Here is a 20,929-nt window from a genome sequence, read left to right on the forward strand (position 1 = left end):
ATATACCAAAGGATACAATTTAAAAAAAATGAACCCCTTCCCCACCTCTAATATCATTAACTCACTGGCATTCACCTTCCTTCCCCCCCCCTCCCCACATCCCCCTTCTGTTCTGTAATGTGATTTGTCCTTTTCATGTGTTCATTTTTTTTAAATTGTATCCTTTGGTATATATGGTTGTGACTGTTTTCTTCCATTATTTGATCTGAGGAAGTGGGTCTGGCCCACGAAAGCTCATCATCTAATGAACCAGGAAAGTGATCCCCAAACCCTTATGCCCAGCCCACGCACCCCCACCCCTCTCCTGCACCCTCCCTCCCACACTCCCCGCCTCAGCCCACTCCTGTGCCCTACTTCCTGGCCAGGCCCGCACCCCCATGCCCTCCCAGTTTGTCCTCATGGGTGATTGGCGGGTGGTCTGCAGGAAGGTCTGCATTGAGCGGGGTGGGCTGCAGGTCTATAAGTTTGAGAACCACTGGTCTAGGGTCACCTACAAGGTCAGGGCCAGGAAGAGAGTCCAGGTGTCTAGACTCCATGGCCGGTGACTTAGCCCATGTGTCCCACTGCCAGAGAGACCTTAACAGGGTGGGTATAGAGCAGGGGTGGGTGAAAGGGCCTCTGCAGGTGGATCTGGCCTGCCAAGCCGGTTTATCCGGCCCATGGACACCCTGCCGCTCCCCCAACCCCAGGCCAGTCAGAGCCTAGGGATGGGGGACCGTGTGAAGTCTCCTCCCCCACCAGAGGCATGTGGCACTTAGAGTCAATGCGCACCCCTTGCAGTGCAGGGCCAGGGAGCGAGAGACTTAGCACAATTCCCCTTCTCCCAGGCCATGACAGAAGAGTTGGCGGTTCTCTCTGGCGGGGCGGGTTTGTGAGTGAGGAAGCATGGAAGTGTCCTGGCCCCGCCCCTTCTGTCTGAGGCCCCGCCCTTCTGGGACAGCCCTGGCCCACTTCAAAAATCTCTGAAGGGCCCTCCCCTCTCCCGGTCTGAAATTATTGCCCATCCTGGTGTAGAGTGAAAACTTTCTCCCTTCCTTCAAGGGCTCGCTCAGGGCGAATGCAGCAGCATGGCCACCGCTGAGGCGGAGGGTGGAGCAAAGCGGGAGGATGACAGAGAGAGGGAAAGCGCAGGAGGCAGGGAAGGACAGGGAGCGCCAGGCTACAGAGCCTGAAGGACCCATCTAAGTGCAACGGTTTTTAATTAACTCTCCTGAAGTGTGACCCTTGGCTAATTGAGCAGGGGGCTTGGGCTCTGGGTTTGGTAAATCTTGTGTTGCTTGAGGGATACAGTCCCTCTGAGTCACTGCCTCACGGGGCGGGAGGACGGGGGGAGGGAGCCCGGGGGCAGATGAGAGAGGGGAGGGAGCCGGTCGGAAGGAATGAGACCGAGGGTGAGTGAGGCCAGCCACCCTGCTGCCCTCGTGCGCTGAATATGCCAGCACCTGGCTCGCACATGTGGGCCTGGCGCCAGCCCAGTGACCTTGCTGCTGGTCCCTGCCCAAATCTTCCCTCCCCCGACATGCCCTGTTCAGTGATTTGGAATGTTCTGCCTGTTAGCTCGTTAGCCTGTTCACAACCCCCCCTTCCCGGAAAATAATGCGGAGTAAGATCCTGGGGTGTCAGGTACATTTTGTGTGTGTCTAGGTCACCAGGGCCTGTCTGGCTTTGCTACCGTGCCTCTCGCTGGTTCCTGGTGTGGAAGGGAGGGGGGAAAGCTTGGGTAGGGCGGGGGGGGGGGGTTCTTGCTCAGTCACTAATATACTGCCAGTATCCTGCTGGGACTATGGTGACAGGCTTGGTGTAAAAGCCTGAGTCAGGTGGCGCTCTCCTTCATCCCTCCCACCCACACTCCTTCGCCAATCCATGCAGACTCCTTTCCTCAGTTTCCCTCCAGGTTGCTTTTCTCTGGGAGCCATTCTGCACCCCAGCCCTGGGACTTGTGGCCCCTAGAGAGGAAAGCATAACAAGCACCTCCCTGGCATGCTGCTTTCCATCCCTAAATCTCAGTGCATGCCGCCCAGAAAGGGTCTCATAACCCCCTTTGACAGGTGGGGAAACTGAGGCAGACAGCAGAGAAGTGACTTGGGTAGTCAATGGCAGAGCCGGGCATAGAGCCCAGATTTCCTCAGCCCAGGGCCTTGTCTGCTAGACCCTGCAGCCAGATGGTTGCGGTCTGTGCTGGGGAGAGGCCAGGCTGGAGTGCGGGCGCTCTGCTTAGCCCATGCTGGCGGGGGCGTCTGTGGGAGGGAGAGAGGTTGCTCGCCCAGCCAGGGAAGCTGCCACTTTCCCTGGCCATGGTGCTCCTTGTTTTCCCTGCAGGCACCTGCTGAATGTGACATGGGAGCACAGGGACTTCTCCTTCAATGAAGGCGGCTACTTGGTGAGGCCCACCATGGTGGTGATCTCGCTGAACCGGCATCGGCTCTGGGAGATGGTAAGGGCTGCTTTCCCCTCCCGCACCCACCGTGTCCCCCTCCCCACTCAGGGCACCTCCCCTGCGAAGCCCAGCAGCCACCAACACCAGACAGGGCAGGGGAGAGAAGAGGCTGCCCAGGGATAACGCCCTACTAAAGAGGCATGTAGGAACCACCACGCTCTGTTGCTGCGCCCCTCCCCCGCCCCTGCTCTCTAGGACTGCCAAGCCCCCTCTTGTCCCGCTCTGAGCCAGACTCCTCTCCCTCCCTGGATGTCTTTGGGGAGCACTGGGATTGTCCAGAGTTCTCTGCTCCTGTCTCTGGATCCCTCTGATCTCCCTTCAACCTTCATTCCTAGCCTTGGTTTTTCTTTGATCCTCTGGATTTAGTTCATGCCTGGGTCCTTTGGCTCCTCCCCTTATGGGGCGGGGATTTTAGCAATGGGGGGCTCACACCTGCCCAACTCCAGGTTCTCAGTAGGTCCAGCCTCTGTACCTGATGGGCTCTCCCTTGAGGTTCCAGATCTGTTTGCGTTTCTGCCCTTAAGACCTGTGACGAGCTCCCCTCCATTTGCAACCTGTCCAAACCCCTTCTTTAGGCACCTATATGCCCTTTCTGCCCCCATTCCCATGAACACCCATATGCCCTTCTTAGGACCAATGTTCCCTCTAATTTTTTCCATCTATGTGTGGAATAAATTTTGCGATGTGCACCAAAGCATGTGCAGATGCGCACTGCCAGTAGACCCGCATGCTGCCAACTGTGAGCGCTCTGCTAATCAGCAAGGTGGCATCTAAATCTCTCCTGAGCAGCCGCCAAAATACTCAGCTTATGGGGAGCACTGCTTAGGACCTGCCTCTATATGCTCTGGTGACTGCCACAAACTAGCCGCCAAGCCCCCTTGCTGCCCGGCTCCTCCTCTTGGAGGCTTCCATGTGCTTTTACTTCTCCCGCAGACTCTCAGTGGGCTCCTACACCCTTGTGGCCCCCTTTGGAGACTTCCCATATTGCTGTTAGATACCCCCGATTGTCTCTCCATTGCGCCCCGGGTGCGCCTCTTTACAGACTCCTCATACTCCCTGTAACTACTCCCCGTTACGTTCCTGCAGCCTGAGATGCCCATTCTCTGGTTGCGTCCTCTGATGGCTTCCCCCGTAGGTCTCCCAGACCCACCCCCAGTCCCTGTGCTGCTCTTTGTAGTCGTATTTTACACCCGCCAGGGTACGGGGGAGATTCTCGCTCTGAACTTCAGTGTTTAAAATCAGGCTCCCATTTGACGTGATTAGTATTGAGAGTTGTGTTCCCAGCATTCAGGGGTTGGGCGCGCTGGAATGTGTTTGCGCCTGGCTCTGATATTCTTTTAGACAGGCTGCTTTCTTCTGTGAGCGTGAAAAGCACCAAGGTAGGAAGCAGCCCTCGGGCAAAGCAGGCACCAAGGTGTCACGGTGAGCTCCAGGGGAATGACCTAGGATTAGAGCTGGAAATGGAACGTCTTAGGAAGACTGAGACGCTGCAGTAAGTGGGGTTAGTGATGGAGGAGGAGATGTTTTCCCTCTGGGTCATTGCCCCAGCATGCTGTTGGGGAACACGCAGTCTTAGGCATCAGCTGCATAACAAAGGACCATTAGTGATCACTCAAGAGCCCACAGATTTTTATTGCAAGAGCCAGGGAATTAACGTTGAGCTGCTGAGCGAATGTCGCTAATTGCATCCAGCCTGCAGGATAATGGGATGTGGTGGTGCCCGCCCTTCCTGTTAGGTAGTGTTGCTATGGTTGTATCCCACCCCAGAGGTGGTGACTGATGCAACTGACTGGTTGGTAAAGCACCTTTGGGTGGAAAGTTTGATAGGTGCAGTGCTGGTCCTAGTGAGCACAGGAAAGACTGCAGTGTGCCCCCTTAGCAAGGCCAGCAAATTCCAACCCAGGAATCCAGGGCTGACCCTCGAGGCTCCTGGGCACAGTGTGAACTCGGAGCGTGCAGTCAGCTGTTGCCTAGGCTAGCAGACCAACTTGAATGCCAGGCGAGCTGTTGAGGAACAGTGACCTGTGAGTTACTCAGAAGCGTTGCGACATCCACCTCTTTGGTAGAGCCGGGCCAATGCTGCAGCTAAACGAAACCAGAAATAGGCCTGTCACCGTGTGATCACGTTTTTAGGCAACTTCCCTTTTGCTCGCACTGCATTCGGTGGCTGTGCGTGGCCAAGTGACCTGAGGGGTCGCCAGGCTGGCAGTCCACCAGCACAGAGAGTTTTAAGTGAATATTGCAGAACTCTTGTGGAAAGGACGGTTGGAATCGGGACTTGAGTGTGTGTAGCAGCAGAGAGATTCTGTGACGGCGCGTTGGAGTTTCCCCCGTCTCCTGCACCCCGAAATGGCACAAACAGACTGCACCAGCCATGGAATAGCGGAAGTTTATTGCCTCTCCAGGATACAGCACAGCACAGATGTAATCTGGTCACAGAGCTGGGCTAGGATGCCTCAGGCCCCCTTGAGATGGGGGAGACTGGGCCCCTAAACTCCAGCCTCTTTCCCTAGGCTCTCCTCCATGCTTCCAGCCCTGCCCCCCAGCCAGGGCAGCATTCCCCCTTCCTTTGTTCCTCTCCATGGGGGGTGTCTGGCCACTGGTTTGCATAGTGACTCATCCTGTTTTGCTGGGTCGTGGTACCCACGGCAGCCAGTGGGGGTTACCCCAGAGCCAGCAGCATAGAAACCAGCCAGGTACCCCCACTACGTCACAGATTCTAAAAGCAATTCTCATCCAGTCGGGGTGGAGAGAAACATACCATGTGACCGGTAGGCCCAGTCAGAGCAGCTTGACTCTCAACGAGCGCAAATGGCTGGTGAGGAACCAGTAATGGGTCGGGGGATGAGCTGGCAAGTCGCTCGGCAGAGTGGATCCGTCCGAGAGGTCTGGATCTGCTCGCAGGCAGAGGGAGAGGCAAAAGGGGATGTTTGTTAGGTGCTGTTCACTCATCAGAGCTCTACCATCTAGGCAGGGGCAGGCAGCCCTGATATCCAGACCTAGCAGTCACTGTCCTGACCTGCTGTCTCCTCTTCTAGTGGAACAGCAATGCCACAAAGATGGTGATTGTGGGAACCAAAGGGCCTGCACTGAGCTCCCTCCCTGGGAATAACCTCACCTGCCCCATTGCCAGGCCGCCGCGGGCATCTCCCCTGGTTGTGTGGGCAGTGACACTGTTCTCCGATCTCGGGCAGGTGGGGAAATGGGAGAAAGGGATCATCCACATGAAGTACCCAGTGTGGCCCCGCTACGGCTCCTTCCTGCAGCCCGTGTCAGACAATCGCCACCTCACCGTGGCCACCCTCGAAGAGAGGCCCTTTGTGATCGTGGAGAACACTGACCCGGCCACTGGCGTCTGTGTGCGTAACACCGTCCCCTGCCGGAAGCAAACCAACACCACCGACAGGTAAGCGGGCAGGCAGCTGGATGTCCCGCCGCACCATCCCTTCCGCTCCTTCCAGTGTGCTGGAGCAGGGTTAGACAGGGACGTGCTCTGCTTCTCATGAAGCCAGGAGAAGGGAGCATCCAAACCCTGCCCAAGCATAAAGCAGAATGGGGCAAACTGTGGCCTCTGTATAAAACAGGGATGTAAGCGACTAGTCGACTATCTGATGAGCAACAATTTATGGGATTGTCGACTAGATCCTTGACAAGACGCATCCTCCTGCTTGCTGCCTCTATAGAGGCAGGAAGGCAGGGAGGAGCAGAAGCTGGTGCTGGGGAGAGCCGACTTAAAAGCCAGTTCCCTCCAGCACCGTCGCTGGGGGAGCAGGAGAGGCAGGGGGGTAGCGGGGATCGGGCACAAGCTGGGAATCAGCTGATTCCCAACTCACATCCAGTCCCAGACACTGCGCCTCTGCTTTTTAAATGTATCAAGAGCCTATCGGCTCTTAATGCATTTAAAAATCAGAAGCGCAGCAGGGGGACGCAGTGCAAGCCAGGACAGCTGATTCCCAGCTCGTGTCCGGTCCCCTTGCCGCGCACCAGCCTTTTTACATTTAAGGGCTCTCCGCTTCTCAACAAATTGACTAGTTGATGGAAAATCCATTGACTAGTCAATTCATTGATTAAACTAAATTTAACATGCCTAGTATAAAGCGGTGCTTTCTGAGGCTGTGTCCAGACTCCATGCCTCCGTCGACGGAGGCATGTAGATTAGCCAGCTCGGAAGAGGGAAATGAAGCCGCGATTAAAATAATCGCGGCTTCATTTAAATTTAAATGGCTGCCCCGATCTGCCGATCAGCTGTTTGTCGGCAGATCGGGAGAGTCTGGACGCGATGCCCCGACAAAGAAGCCTTTCTTCATCGACACAGGTAAACCTGGTTTCACGAGGCTTACCTGTGTCGATGAAGAAAGGCTTCTTTGTCGGGGCATCGCGTCCAGACTCTCCCGATCTGCCGACAAACAGCTGATCGGCAGATCGGGGCAGCCATTTAAATTTAAATGAAGCCGCGATTATTTTAATCGCGGCTTCATTTCCCTCTTCCGAGCTGGCTAATCTACATGCCTCCGTCGACGGAGGCATGGAGTCTGGACACAGCCTAAGTGTTTGCGCGTAGGAGTGTGGCTGGTGAGGGTTTACTGTGGTGCCAGGCTCCGGTACAGGAATTTTAGGCAGGATTTCTCACCCTGGCTGTACGAGCTCTGACTTCAGGCTGGATGCTTGCAGCTGGGAGACGCTGCGTAGAACTGGGCTGCAGCCCAGTCCTGATTGTCAGAGCTGGGAGCGCTGGCTCAGGCGAGACTTTCGTTCCGATACAGTGAGACGTCCCTGGAGCAGACTCTTGGGCTGCAGTTCAGTATCTATAAATGCAGTGTTTTCCCACCAGGCTGGCAGCTGCCCTGGCCCATCAGCTAGTTCCAGGGCTGCCTGTGTGAAGAGCCAGCCTGTAGATCCCAGCGCTGCGGCCGAGACTCCCCCGAGACTGAAAACATGGCCACAGAGATTGGCTTGGAAAGTGGCCCTGCAGGGCCGGCCTGGGCTCGCTTATTAATTGCTTGCCTATGGCTGACCTCTGCGACTCTGATCAAGGTTGTGTCAGCCAGCCTGCTGGATCATCTCTCTCGCTTCCCCGGCTGGAGCAGCCCCTCCTCTTGCCCTGCCTTTCCACAGTTCCCTCCTGCCACTTTTCCCTGCCCAAGTGTGGAAGGCCGTGCCCTTCTCCCACCGGGAATCAGGAGGGCTATTCTGCAGGTTTGCTTCTGAACAAAGGGAATTGCAGATGTTACCCAACAGCTGTGGTTGCTCCCATGCGGAGAGACGGGTGCTCTGTTCCCAGCTATTCTGCAGCTATCTCCTTAGCCCTCCTGGGTTGTTAGGGTCTGTCTACACTGCACACTTATTTCAAAATAAGCTATTCCAGAAGAAATAATCTGAAATAGCTTATTTCGAAATAGCGCGTCTACACGAAGGGAAGTCTCAAAATTAGTCGGAGGCAGGCTTCCCTAATGTGGATGTGCTACCTCGATTTAGAGCCCCAGGAGGCACTGGGGAGGCATTACTGTGAATGGCTCTAGGGAGGAGCTATTTTGAAATAGCAGCAGTGGAGCGTCCACGCTAACGCTACAGGAAGTCCCCAGGTTATGTACAAGATAGGGACTGTAAGTTTGTTCTTAAGTTGAATTTGTATGGAAGTCGGAACTGGTACATATTGTAGGGGAAACTCTAGCCAAACATTTCTCCAGAGCTCAGTTTTATTCTCCCACACCTCACTTCCCTCAGTGCTTTATTCTCAAGCTGAGGTGTCTGCTGAGAAAAGCCGCACCGTGTCTCCCTGGTCTGCTGGGGGGGGAGGGGCGCAGCTAGTGCGGGGTTGCCTCACCCCGTTTGTAAGTAGGGATCCGATGTAAGTCGGATCCATGTAACCCAGAGACTGCCTGTATTCTGAAATAGCTGATTTGGGATGGGTGTTATTCCTCATGGAATGAGGTTTACAGATTTTGAAATAAGCCACCCGTTATCTCAAAATTATTTTGAAATAAATAAATCATTTCAAAATAACTGTGCTTTGTAAATGCTTATTTTTCCAGCTGGTTGGCAAGACCATCTCTTTCCTTATAATGTGGACTTGCTCTGGGGTCCTGATTCCTCACTGCCTGACTGCTTTGCTCCCAACTTTGCAGTGCCCTGCCTCTTGGGCAGCCACGTACGCTGGTGTAAAGTTGAATCCAGAGTGAGTGTAAAATTCTGCCAACTCAGGTCAGACCAGCAGCATATTGCATTTACTTTGCATCAGTGATAACGTCTACGTGAGGGGCAGGGCAGCGGAGAATCAAGCTGCTTACGTTGGCATTTTGCTCTTGTGAAAAGTGCATCCCTCACACCATGACTGGTGGCAGGGATGGGGAGAAATCTGGCATAGTAGGATTTTACACATGCTTGCAGGGCTGTGAATGACTATCCAACGTGCAGTCTTGGGAGAACCAAGCTCAGTGTCTCTAGTGCAGCTTTCTGAGCTCTCTGTAGGCTAATCGGGTCCTGCCTTCACACAGAGCAGTATATCAGCACCACAACACCAAGTGGCATAGGTGGTGGAATGACTTTGGAGCTCCTCTGAAGGAAGTGACCTGTGTGGGTGTTGTGTTTTAATCTCTTGGTTTCAGTGGGGAAGGAGCAGTGGACCCCTACACCAAACTCTGCTGCAAGGGGTTCTGCATCGATATCCTGAAGAAGTTGGCCAAGGCAGTGAAGTTCTCCTATGACCTCTACCTGGTAACCAATGGAAAACACGGGAAGATCGTGCGTGGCATCTGGAATGGCATGATTGGAGAGGTAGGGAGACAGGTGTGACCCATTCCCACAAAGCACCTTTTCTTAAGGAAAGGAAAGATCATGTATTTGATACAGTCTCACGTGATCTTCTTATCAATAAACTAGGCAAATACAACTTAGATGGGGCTACTATAAGGTGGGTGCATAACTGGCTGGATAACCATTCTCAGAGAGTAGTTTTTAACGGTTCACAATCCTGCTGGAAGGGCATAACAAGTGGGGTTCCACAGGGGTCTCTTTTGGGACTAGTTCTGTTCAATATTTTCATCAACGATTGAGATATTGGCATAGAGAGTACGCTTATTAAGTTTGCAGATGATACAAAGCTGGGAGGAGTTGCAATTGGTTTGGAGGACAGAGTCATAATTCAAAATGACCTGGGCAAACTGGAGAAATGGTCTGAGGTAAATAGGATGAAGTTTAATAAGGACAAACACAAAGTATTCCACTTAGGAAGGAACAATCAGTTTCACACATATAGAATGGGAAGCGATTGTCTAGGAAGGGGTACTGCAGAAAGGGATCCTAGGGATCATAGTGGACCACAAGTTAAATATGAGTCAACGGTGTGATGCTATTGCAAAAAAAGCAAACATGATTCTGGGATGTATTAACAGGAATGTTGTGAGCAAGACATGAGAAGTCATTCTTCCGCTGTGCTCTGCGCTGATTAGGCCTCAGTTGGAGTATTGTGTCCAGTTCTGGGCACCAGATTTCAAGAAAGATGTGGAGAAATTGGAGAAGGTTCAAAGAAGAGCAACAAGAATGATTAAAGGTCTAGAGAACATGACCTATGAAGGAAGACTGTAAGGATTGGGCTTGTTTAGTTTGGAAAAGAGAAGATTGAGACGGGACATGATAGGCATTTTCAGGTATCTAAAAGGGTGTCACAAGGAGGAGGGAGAAAAATTGTTCTCCTTGGCCTCTGAGGATAGGACAAGAAGCAATGGGTATAAATTGCAGCAAGGGAGGTTTAGGTTGGATATTAGGAAAAACTTCCTGTCAGGGATGGTTAAACACTGGAATAAGTTTCCTAGGGGGTTTGTGGAATCTCCATCTCTCTGGGTCCCTTCCAGTTCTCGTGTTCTATGATTCTATGCCTGATGTCTGCTAACCACAATGTGTGAAAGCCTGGACCTGACCTAGGGTTCTCCCGTTTGAGTTAAGTCTGAATTTCAGTGTTTGGAGTCAGTTTCTGATCCTTGGCCATGCTTTGCATGGGCACAGTGTGATGCTGGAGCTGTAATTGTAAGGAAAGCTGGGAGTACTGCCTGCACTAAAAGCTGCCGAACATTTTGCATTGTACGACCCTGTTTTCAGGTGTTTATAATGTAGCCCACACAGTTAAAGCTTGGCAGAAATTCTGGTGTCCGCCTTATGCTGAATTTTGGGGAAATTTCAATGTTCCAGAGATTAGGGAAAAACACATTGTTGTGTCCCAGTTTGAAAATGTTTCCAATCCTTGAAGCACTAGTGCCTGCATGATTTGGAGCAAGATATTTGTCCTAGCATCCAACATGGGCCTTGTGCTGTTCCTGTAAAAGTATACCCAAATCTTAGTTAGCACGTGCTCAGTAGAGACCAGTTTATTTGGTAGCTGCAGTCTCCAGAGTTTCTATCTGCACTGAGCATGCTTCAACCTGGAGCTCCACCCCCCACAATTGCTCCTCCCATCTGGCCAGAGGTCGCAGCTCTGCCAAGCACAGGAAGTGAGATTAAGGAGACGCTCTCCTGTGCTTTCAGTGCTCGATGGTTGCCAGCCCTCCCGGATTGGCTGGGAGTCTACCCAAATCAGCATCTGTCTCCCATTGGCTATTGAAAGCAATCTGAGAGACTTTAATAGGCCACTGAAAGTCCAGTTAGTGGGGCAGGCTCCCTACCTGACCTGGCTCCATGCAGCTCCTGGAAAGTCGTGTCCGTATGCTGCCTCCACCACAAGCACTGACTCTGCAGCTCCCAATGGCTGTCCTTTCCAGCCAATGGGAGCTGCAGGCAGGGGCAGCGGTTACCAAAACAGCTTAAAAACAGTAGAAATTTGGCTTTTTTTCAGGCTTGCTTGGCTTTTACTAATTGCAGCTTCTTGCATCTTTTTTTTTGTAATTGGCTCCTGGCAAGCGGGTGCAAGAGGGGATGAACAGGAGCAAATTAAGAGAGCACAGTGAGCCTACCACACTCCCAGACTGCACATCAGGGGCATCTCAGCACATAGAGTGTTGCGGTTCTCTTAGAGATTGGCTTGTTTAGTCCTTGTTTTGAAATGGGATTAGCTTGATTTTTGGCTTATTGTGGAAGGGTGGGGGGTGCTTATTTACAGTGTGAAAAATGGCAACAGCTCCTGAGCCTGTAGCTGGAGGGAGATGCCGGCCACTTCAGGGAGTGTGGCCTTGGAGAAGTGTCAGGGCAGGGGGTGGGGAAAGGGTGTTCAGTTTGCTGGGATTAGAAAGTTGGCAGTTGGATGGTTGGTGGTCCACAGGCAATGTTGGCGAGGAGGTAGCCTGAAGGGAATGCAAACGGAGTGGGGACAATGGAGGAGTAAGATCAGAGAAGGGTTAAGAGTCAGGGTGATATGGGAATGGGGGGCAGGAGTCAATGTGAGGGGATGGATATGAGAGCAGGTAATGTTGGGCTGCATAGGAGGAGAGGAAGACGGGCTGTGTAGAGATTGAGGCGGTTGTCTGTAGAACTCCTGCTGTTTTTGTGGCGGACGTTAGAAGGTGTGCAGTGAATGAGGCAGGGAGCTGAAGGAAGAGAGGCAGGTCTTGCAGTTAAAGCTGTTGAATATGGAGACCTAGACTCTGGCCCTGCCTCCAAGCCACTGACACCAACACATTCACGATTTTCTGGATGCCCAGCAGGTCATCTGGAATCAGATTTGCAGAAGGGCCAAGCAATCGCAACTACAGCAGAAATAGCATGGTGAATATACAAATTGAGTACTCTGAAAAATCAGGGCCTAGATATCTCAAGTAGGGCACCCAAAATCAGTGGGTGCTGGTGACAATTTTGATCTTAATGTTACTGTGCCTCAGTTCCCTGTTTGAAAAATGGGGATTCCACCACTCAATTGCCTGGAGATGATGAAGATACATTTATTAATGTTTGTGCAGCACTCAGGTACTATGGTGAGAGCACCCTAGTAATGCTCAGGAGGACATTCAATAATTTTGTATTCAGTGTGGAGTTGAAGTAGTGTGCAGTAAACAGGGGCGGGGGCTGCACATTGAATGAGGTTAAAAAGAAATATTGAGTAACTATCTTTTCACCGACTGAGGCAGGGGTTCTGTAGAAAATAGGATATGATCATGTCACCAAGCACAGTATCATAACGCATATGCACAAGGGGGTTGAATTATGGTTTCACAGGCAACATTGGCATTTCCTAACTTTTAAGTGCTTGATTTTTCAACCTTAACTTTTGTTAGTGTCTGTGTGTGTTCTATTTACGTTCATTGGGCCAGATTCCCTGGGATGCTCTAGCTGTTTTGCACTGATCCAGCAAAGCCAAGTAGTTGTAAACCTGGCTAACACCGATTATAGCTGATGTGTCTCCGAAGCAATGAGGCAGGGAAAATCATGAACATACTGTGGTAACCAACCTTGAACATTTTGGTGTCCACAGCTTGCTCAGCATCAGAGAGACCGGGACAGAGTCTAGGTCTCCAGCCCATTTCAATTGCTGGTGCATATGGTCTATCTTCTTTCTGGTGCAGTGAGAAAGCAGGAGGAGCTCTGAGGTGGTGATCAGTATACTGAAGCTGACTAATTGTATAGCTTTGTAGGCATGAGTCACTGATGTGTTCTCGTTAATTTCCAGATCAGTATTGTTTTCATGTATTTTTGTCGGTTTTATTGGACACTTTTGTATTAGTAGGAAATAAGCTCCTTTTCCGAGCCGGTTGGGAAAACGATTGTCTAAACAGTTTTGTTGGAAAATGCTGTTTCTGCACAACAGAAATTCTTTTGCAAAATCATGCAACTTTGACAAAATTTTGTTTAGGAACATTTCTAAACGTTATGTCAAAGCTAAAATTGCATTTCAAAATGTGTTTCATTTGCTTGGTTTTCCATTTAAAAAATTATTTTGCCCCTATGTCAGGACATGTTATATTATGCACTACGACACCTGGCCTGTCTTGACATAAGGTCAAAATAATAAAAGTAAGGGAAAAGCACAAACAAAATAAATGTTGTAAATGTAACGATGGGGTCTAAAATAACCGTTACCACTCAAAGATCTGAAGTGATTGTAGATAGTTCTATGAAAACATCTGTTCAATGTGGGGAAAGAAAAGCTCACAGAACATTAGGAAAGGGATTGAAAATAAGATAGAAATATCATAATGCCAGTATATAAATCCAGGGTACACCCTCACCTTGAATACTGTGTGCCGTTTTTGTTGCAGCACCTCAATAAAAATATATTAGAAATGGAAAAAGGAAAGAGAAGGGCAACAAAAATTACTAAGGGTATGGAACAGCTTCCATCTGGGGAGAGATTAAAAAGACTGGGACTGTTCATCTTAGAAAAGAGACAGCTAAGGTGGAATATGATAGAGGGCTGTAACATCATGGCTACGTCTACACTGGCCCCTTTTCCGAAAGGGGCATGCTAATTTTACAGGTCGTAATAGGGAAATCCGCGGGGGATTTAAATATCCCCCGCGGCATTTAAATAAAAATGTCCGCCGCTTTTTTCTGGCTTTTAGAAAAGCCGGAAAAGAGCGTCTACACTGGCCCCGATCCTCCGGAAAAAAGCCCTTTTCCGGAGGATCTCTTATTCCTACTTTGAAGGAATCTCTTTGAAGTAGGAATAAGAGATCCTCCGGAAAAGGGCTTTCTTCCGGAGGATCGGGGCCAGTGTAGACGCTCTTTTCCGGCTTTTCTAAAAGCCGGAAAAAAGCGGCGGACATTTTTATTTAAATGCCGCGGGGGATATTTAAATCCCCCGCGGATTTCCCTATTACGACCTGTAAAATTAGCATGCCCCTTTCGGAAAAGGGGCCAGTGTAGACGTAGCCCATGACTGGTGGGGAAAAAGTGAATAAGGAAGTGTTGTCACCCCTTCACATAATACAGGAAAAGGAAGCACATCTGCAAACAACACACGGACAACCTGTGGAACTCATTGCCAGGGGATTATGTGAATAGCAAAAATATAATTGGATTCAAAAAAAGGATTAGATAATTTAAGGGAGAATTGATCCATCAGTGGCTATTAGCCCAGATTGGAGACCCATGCTCTGGGTGTCCCTAAACCTCTGGATTTCAGAAGCTGGGACTGGACGTCAGGGGTTGGATCATCTGATAATTGCCCAGTTCTGTTTATCCCCTCTGAAACATCTGGCAGTGCCATTGTCGGCAGACAGGATACTGGGCTGGATGGACCACTGGTCTGACCCAGCAGGGCCATTCTTACGTTCTGAATTTTAGTTTCAAAGCAAAAATTCAGTTTTTCAAAAGGAAATTTTTCTACACGCCACTCCAGCCATGATTTAAAGGGCCTGGGGTTCTGACCGCTGTTGCAGCACCAGCTGGGATCCCTGGGCCCTTTTATATCACCGGGGCATCCTTTTATCCCCCCCCTCCCAGCGGCAGACCTGGTGGGGAGGGGCAAAGGCAGCTTGTGCAGGAGCCTTGCTGGCTTGCGGTTCCGCTGGCTGCTCTAACTCTTACGCCGCGCTTCTCCTTGGGGGCCTGGGCAGCAGAGGACAGCTGTTGTGCATCGCGTTCTCACCATGCCCCCAGTCTGCCCCCTCTGTCTAGGAATGGCAACACGGCTGGTTGAGGGGCGTTTATCCCAGTTCTACAACAGCCAAGGGGGCTCTAGGGAGGCTGTATCCACCTGCTCTGTGCTGCCAAAATGGAGTCAAAGGGCCATGGGGTCACTGAACATCAGGCCCTGAGCTTCTTAGGGGCAAATCAATTGGGAAGGGAAGTGTTTTTCTGGGCAGCCTGTCTCTGAAGGTGGGATGGGCAAAGAGCGAGCAGACATGGGGGCCAGTGTCTCTAGGGGAGGTGGGATTAGGCTGAGAATGGAGGTTAGCAATGCTGGGGCTGAGTCCCCTGAGAGTCACCGGCAGGTGGGTTCCAGAGTCACCTGGTTGCTCCTCTGTCATCTTCCAGGTGTACTACCAGCGAGCAGACATGGCCATCGGGTCCCTCACCATCAACGAAGAGCGCTCTGAGATCGTGGACTTCTCCGTGCCCTTCGTAGAGACCGGCATTAGCGTCATGGTGGCCAGGAGCAACGGAACCGTCTCGCCCTCTGCCTTCCTAGGTGAGCAGAGCCAGCCCGGTGCCAGGCTTGGCGTGCGGAGCTGCGGGTGAGCGTGGTGGGTTTGAAGAGGGTAGGAGCACAGGCAGACCCTGCTCTGAAGGCTTCTAGTCTGGGGTGAATTCTCAGTGTGTCTGGGCTTCGTGAGGCCATGGGGAGCCTGGACTAGGCTCTGTGTAAATGTGGTGGTCATAGGCTGTTTGCTACCAAGGCATGTGCCTGTCATGTGGACTCAGCACTCAGAATCAAGGCTGAGCTAGAGAGGTGCTTGATTTCTCTGGGATGAAACTAACTGCTGATATCCGTCATGCTCGGGTATCTCCAATCTAGCCTGTCTCTTGCTATGTAAGGGGATTGGGGGCATTCTGGATTTGTGGATTCTATTCCTGGCTATGCCACAGACTTGCTGTGTGATCCTGGATAATTAGTTACTCAAACTTTCTGCCTCAGTTTCCCCACTTGTAAAATGATTATAATAGAATCCACCCGAGACTGGGGAGACTGACGAATAGCGCCCTGCAAATCTGCGGATCTCTGCTTTCTGTCCACATTCTCGGATGTCAAATTCAGATACTTGTGGCTCATTTTTGTGGCTGCAGATACAAAGTTCATATCCGCGCAGGGCTCTGCAGAAGGAACACTTGGAGTTCCTTTGATGAAAAGTGCTATGCAAGTGCAAAGAACTCGCATTACTACTCGTGCACAGATATAGTTTCCCAGGCATTTTTTTGGTGGCTGAGCTCCTTGACAGCTGGCAGCTGAATTTAACATCCCATGATTTTGATGGGCGCTTATGCTGTATTTTCTATGCATGGTCAACAATGAAGGAGTTAACTTACCAGCTGCATTTCATTTTGTCCTAGCAAAGCAAAGAGTGTCTTCTGCATGCAAAGTGGCTGCTTGGCCACACATTGGTTTACAGCATCACTTTGACAGTGTGCTCATGCAGACTTAGATTCTGCATTTCCATCTTCTGCTGGCTTGTGCTCATTTCCTGTACTCCATGGGCCTTCTGCCCTGTGTCCCTCTTGGCTCCCCCTGGAGCCTAGGGATGTTAGCATGTGCCCGTTTACATGATTAACCGTTAAGCCTGGGCTCATCAGTTAATCCTAACAGTTACATGCACAACCTGCCTCCCCCCCTTGCTGCCTCTGTATCAGATACAGCAGCACGGGGGTGGGGAAGCAGGCAGGAGCCAGTACACATGGGAAACTGGCTTTCAAGCTGGCTTCCTGCGTGTACTGGTTCCGCAAAGCTGCCTGCCCACCATGTTGCCAACTCCTTCTGAACATCAGCTGCTGCCTGCCCTCCCCCCCATGTGTAAATGTGTAACTGTTGAAAAATTCACAAACATTTACAAACATAACTGTTTGTGAACATTCCTACTGGAGCCTAGGGGAGACTGTCTGGAGTTTTAAATTGTTATACCCTGTGCTACAGGGACTTGTAGATGGGACACTGAGCACAAGAACAGGAAACTTTGAAGTCCAATGAACCAGTGATTTTAAAATGGAGCAGATTAGTTTAAGGGCTAAACAGCTATAGAGACTTTTACCACAAGTAAATGGGGGCAGGGATAGCTCAGTGGTTTGAGCCAGTGGCAGGGTTGTGAGTTCAATCCTTGAGGAGGCCATTTAGGGATTTGGGGCAAAAATTTGCCAGGGATGGTACTTGGTCCTGCTGTGAAGGCAGCAGACTGGACTTGATGACCTTCTAGGTCCCTTCCAGTTCTAGGAGATAGGCACTCTCCATTTTAGTTTGACTCTGGCCTAGATCAGTGGCAGTCAAAGCTCCCTCACCCGCAAATTGGCACTGATCAGCCTCCCAACTAGTGGTATAATTACAAGCCAAAGTCTGAACAGGCCCTGAAACTGAATTCCTCTCTTGCTCCAAGCAAGCAGCTGAGGTTGTATGCAATAATTATTGTATTGAATTGAATCAGGGGCTTGTTAGATGGAGGCCAGGCTGAGCATGTTCTTGGGCAGGTTCATTCCACAAATCCAGTTCTTGTCTCTTGAGCACTTGAATTTTGTAATTACCATTAAAAAACCTAAGATGATTTTGAAGTGCTTTCCAGAAAAATAACCTGTAGGTTTAAATAAACGTGTGTGTTTAATGCTGTAAGTGTGTGTGTGTGAGAGAATTTGATTAGCAGTGCATGTTGCATGTTTGTGATTATGGGAGGATGAATGTGTTGCAGTGCATGCTGTGTGAGTCTGTCTCTTTATGTGTGTGCATGTTTCACATGTGAATATCTAGCTAGGCAGCAGTACTGCAGAAAAGTGATCTCGGGGTTATAGTGGCTCCCAAAGGGAATGAGAGTCAACCGTGTGACGCAGCTAAAAAAAGACAAATGTCGTTCTGGGGTATATTGCAAGGAGTGTTGTACCAAAGACAGGTGAGGTAATAGTTCTGTTCAGCCTTCGCTGGAGTACTGTGTCCAGTTTGGGCCCCATACTTTAGAATCCAATTTGTTCACGTTTGTTAGAGAAGGGCAACAAGAATGATAAAACTTGCAAAAAACACACCCCATTAGTAAAGGTTGCAAACATGCGCAATTCTTAGTCTAGAGAAGAGATGGCTGAAGGAGGACCTGACAATAGTTTTCAAATATGTTAAGTGATGTGACAAAGAGGACAGTGATCAGTTGTTCTCCAACTCCTCGGAGGGTAGGTTAAGACGTAATCAGCTTAGCTTGCAACAAGGGCGATTTAAATTGGATATTAGGAAGATTTTGCTAACAATAAGGAGAGTTAAACACAGGTACAAGTTACCTAAGGCTGTTGTGGAGTCCCCATCATTGGAGGTTTTTAACAATAGGTTAGACAAGCCCCTGCCAGGATGGGCTGGGTTTACTTAATCCTGCCTCAGCACAGGTGGTTTGACTAGATAACCTCTGGTGACCCCTTCCAGCTTTGTGTTGTTCTGTCTGTGTGTGTGTGCGGTATGTGTATGTGACAGGCAGGTGAGTGTGTTGCACACGTGTGTGAGTTTGGCTCTGTGTGTGTATAAAAACGTTTGTGAATGAGTGTGGGTGACTGTGTTGCTACATGTATGGTACTTCTGTGGTGGTGTATCAGTGTGCATGTCTTCGTGTGGCTGCATGTGTTTGCTCTGTGTGTGTGCATGCACCTGTTGTATGTGAGTACCCGCTGTTAGAAAAGTATGTGTGTGAGAGCAGATGGATGAATGGCTGCATGTGTAAATTGATCCATATAAATGTACGTGTGTGCGTGTGCGTGTCAGCACGCATGTGTGGATGTATGTGTGTGTGTGTCCTAGGGGCAAGTCTAGGAAAGCACATTTGCCTGCTTAGATGTTGGTGCATAGGCCTGAGTTTGTCCTTGTGTTGTATGTTTGCACACATGTTGGCATGAATATGGATCTGCTTTGAATCCCTCTTTAAAATGTGCACTGTCAAGTCAGACACGCCGCTGCTAGAGGCGACGAGCGTCTCCTCTTCCCCAAAGCTTCCTATGTCCTGCGCTGTGGGATTGCAGGAGACACGTACGGGCTCCCCGGCACTGCACAGCTCCAGAGGGAGCCAATGTCCCCACCATCACCGGAGCAACAAGCCATCCTGGCTCTTTTTCTCGCCCCCTTCAGAAAAGTGTTGCCCTCCCCTAGTTCTCCCAACTCCAGCCAAGTAACCCTCTCCCACTTCCTTTACCTGAGGAATCCATTGAACTCTCTGCAGACTCTAGATTTGGGCCGGCTCTTCCTACTGCCCACTCGTCTCACCAGAAAACACCGAAGCCCCGGGGAAGCCGGGGTCAAAGGCGCCTTCCTCTCCTGCCAGCCCGGCTCCCTCCACATGCTAATGAAATGCATCCGATGCCATCAGATGAAGTTTCTCTCCTCCCTGACAGGGAAGGACACACTGACAAATGGGCCTTTGCTGCTGTATTTTGAGGGCCTGAATTAATCCCATCCTTCAGCCTGCCCTTTAACGACAGAGCTCTATCACTCTGGGTGTCTGCCGCTGTCACCCGGCAACTGCCACGGTCTCTTCCGCTTGGTCTCTTTCTGCCTTGAGTGCCTCTTTCTATTCGCACCTCTTCCCGCTGCCTTGATGTCTCTGTCCTCCCTGAGCTGCTCCTCTTCTTTTGTGCCTGCCTGGTTCTTTCTCCACCTTCCATCCCCTCCCTCTCTGTTCCTTTTCGCCTCGCCCTCTCTCTGTGTCCCCCTGTCTGGGCTCCCTACATCTACACTATGAGTTGTGTCTGCAAAAAATATGCTAATGGCACTCATTTGAATGAGTCGTGATCCCATTTACATATTTTCTGCCAATCGGTTTTTGCGCAAAAACAAGCAGTGTGGACGTTTCCTTTTTTGCGCAACCCCCCTTTTTACTGCAAGATTGGTAAACCTCCTTCTTTGGGGCATAAGGATCTTGCAGAAAAAGGGGGTTTTGTGCAAATACTCATCAGCAGAAAATATGCAAATGAGATCACGACTCATGCAAATGAGTCCCTTATTAGCATATTTTTTGCCAAGAAAACTCGTAGTGTAGACATAGCCTTAAGTGAATAATGTAGCTGATGTGTGTTTGACCCTTTTCTCTGTTGATAAATTTTTCCGCAAGGAGATGGCTGAGTGTTTTTCTGGAATTTACTCCTTGTCTGGAGTCATCCATTCTCAGTCTGCACTTGGGGCGTGAGCAATACCTTGCAAATACTGGCTCCCTGAGCTTTTGTGATTGGACATGCAGGTTACATGATATGCTCCTGTTCCCCAGCGGGATTGAAGCTCCGGTTCTCAAGCTTCATTGCACTGCGACCCTCTTTGCCAACAGAAATGATTGCACGACCCCATGCCATGGGGGAGCCATGAAGCTAAACTGCTTGGATTTGGGCTTCAGACCCATGTGCAGCCCCTCCGATGGGTTGGGGAGGGGAGCAAAGGGAGCAGTTGCTCCACAGCCCAGCGATTCAAAAGGACCCTGGGCTCCAGTTGCCACCCCCTCCCCCAGACTCCTGAAATTGCCATTGGAGCGTTGGGTGGCACTGAGAGTTGGCTGCCCTCAGCCCTGCCCCTTCTGCCTAAGGCCCCGCCCCTTCTGGGTGTGCAGTGCCATCCCCAGTCCTGCCTTGTCCAGGGGCCGGGCAAGTCTGTCTGCTCCCCTGCCCATATGGCAGGGCTTGGGGGCTGGCATTAAAGTTGCTGGGGGCACAGGACCGAAAGCCCAGGCCCGAGTCCCCAAATGTGGGGCTGTCGGGAGGAAGCCTTCAGGGCTCTGGCATCAGCTTTTTGCATGGGCCCCAGCAAGTCTAATGCTGGCCCCGATGAGCCCATTAAAATGAACTCACAATCCACTTTGGGGTCCCAAGCCACAGCTGAGAATGGCTGGATTAAAGCAACTCTTAGGGTCGGATTTCTGGAGCGGACACTCGTGATCACAACTTTGAAATGCACTTTTCACTCATGTTCTGCGATCATCACTT

At 50.6% G+C, this 20,929-nt stretch overlaps 1 protein-coding gene across 2 annotated transcripts in view; it reads left to right on the plus strand.

The window, feature by feature from the left end:
* Positions 1-20,929, plus strand: part of GRIN2C (glutamate ionotropic receptor NMDA type subunit 2C) — a 61,996-nt gene that overhangs the window by 27,099 nt on the left and 13,968 nt on the right. For both annotated transcript variants that reach the window (XM_075903712.1, XM_075903713.1), the window contains exons 4-7: positions 2,320-2,434; positions 5,632-5,843; positions 9,043-9,211; positions 15,335-15,488. In XM_075903712.1, the coding sequence (XP_075759827.1) occupies positions 2,320-2,434; positions 5,632-5,843; positions 9,043-9,211; positions 15,335-15,488 (650 nt within the window). The remainder of the gene's footprint in view (positions 1-2,319; positions 2,435-5,631; positions 5,844-9,042; positions 9,212-15,334; positions 15,489-20,929) is intronic.

Source organism: Pelodiscus sinensis, chromosome 20 (genome assembly GCF_049634645.1).
Source record: "Pelodiscus sinensis isolate JC-2024 chromosome 20, ASM4963464v1, whole genome shotgun sequence".
Classification (NCBI taxonomy): domain Eukaryota; kingdom Metazoa; phylum Chordata; order Testudines; family Trionychidae; genus Pelodiscus; species Pelodiscus sinensis.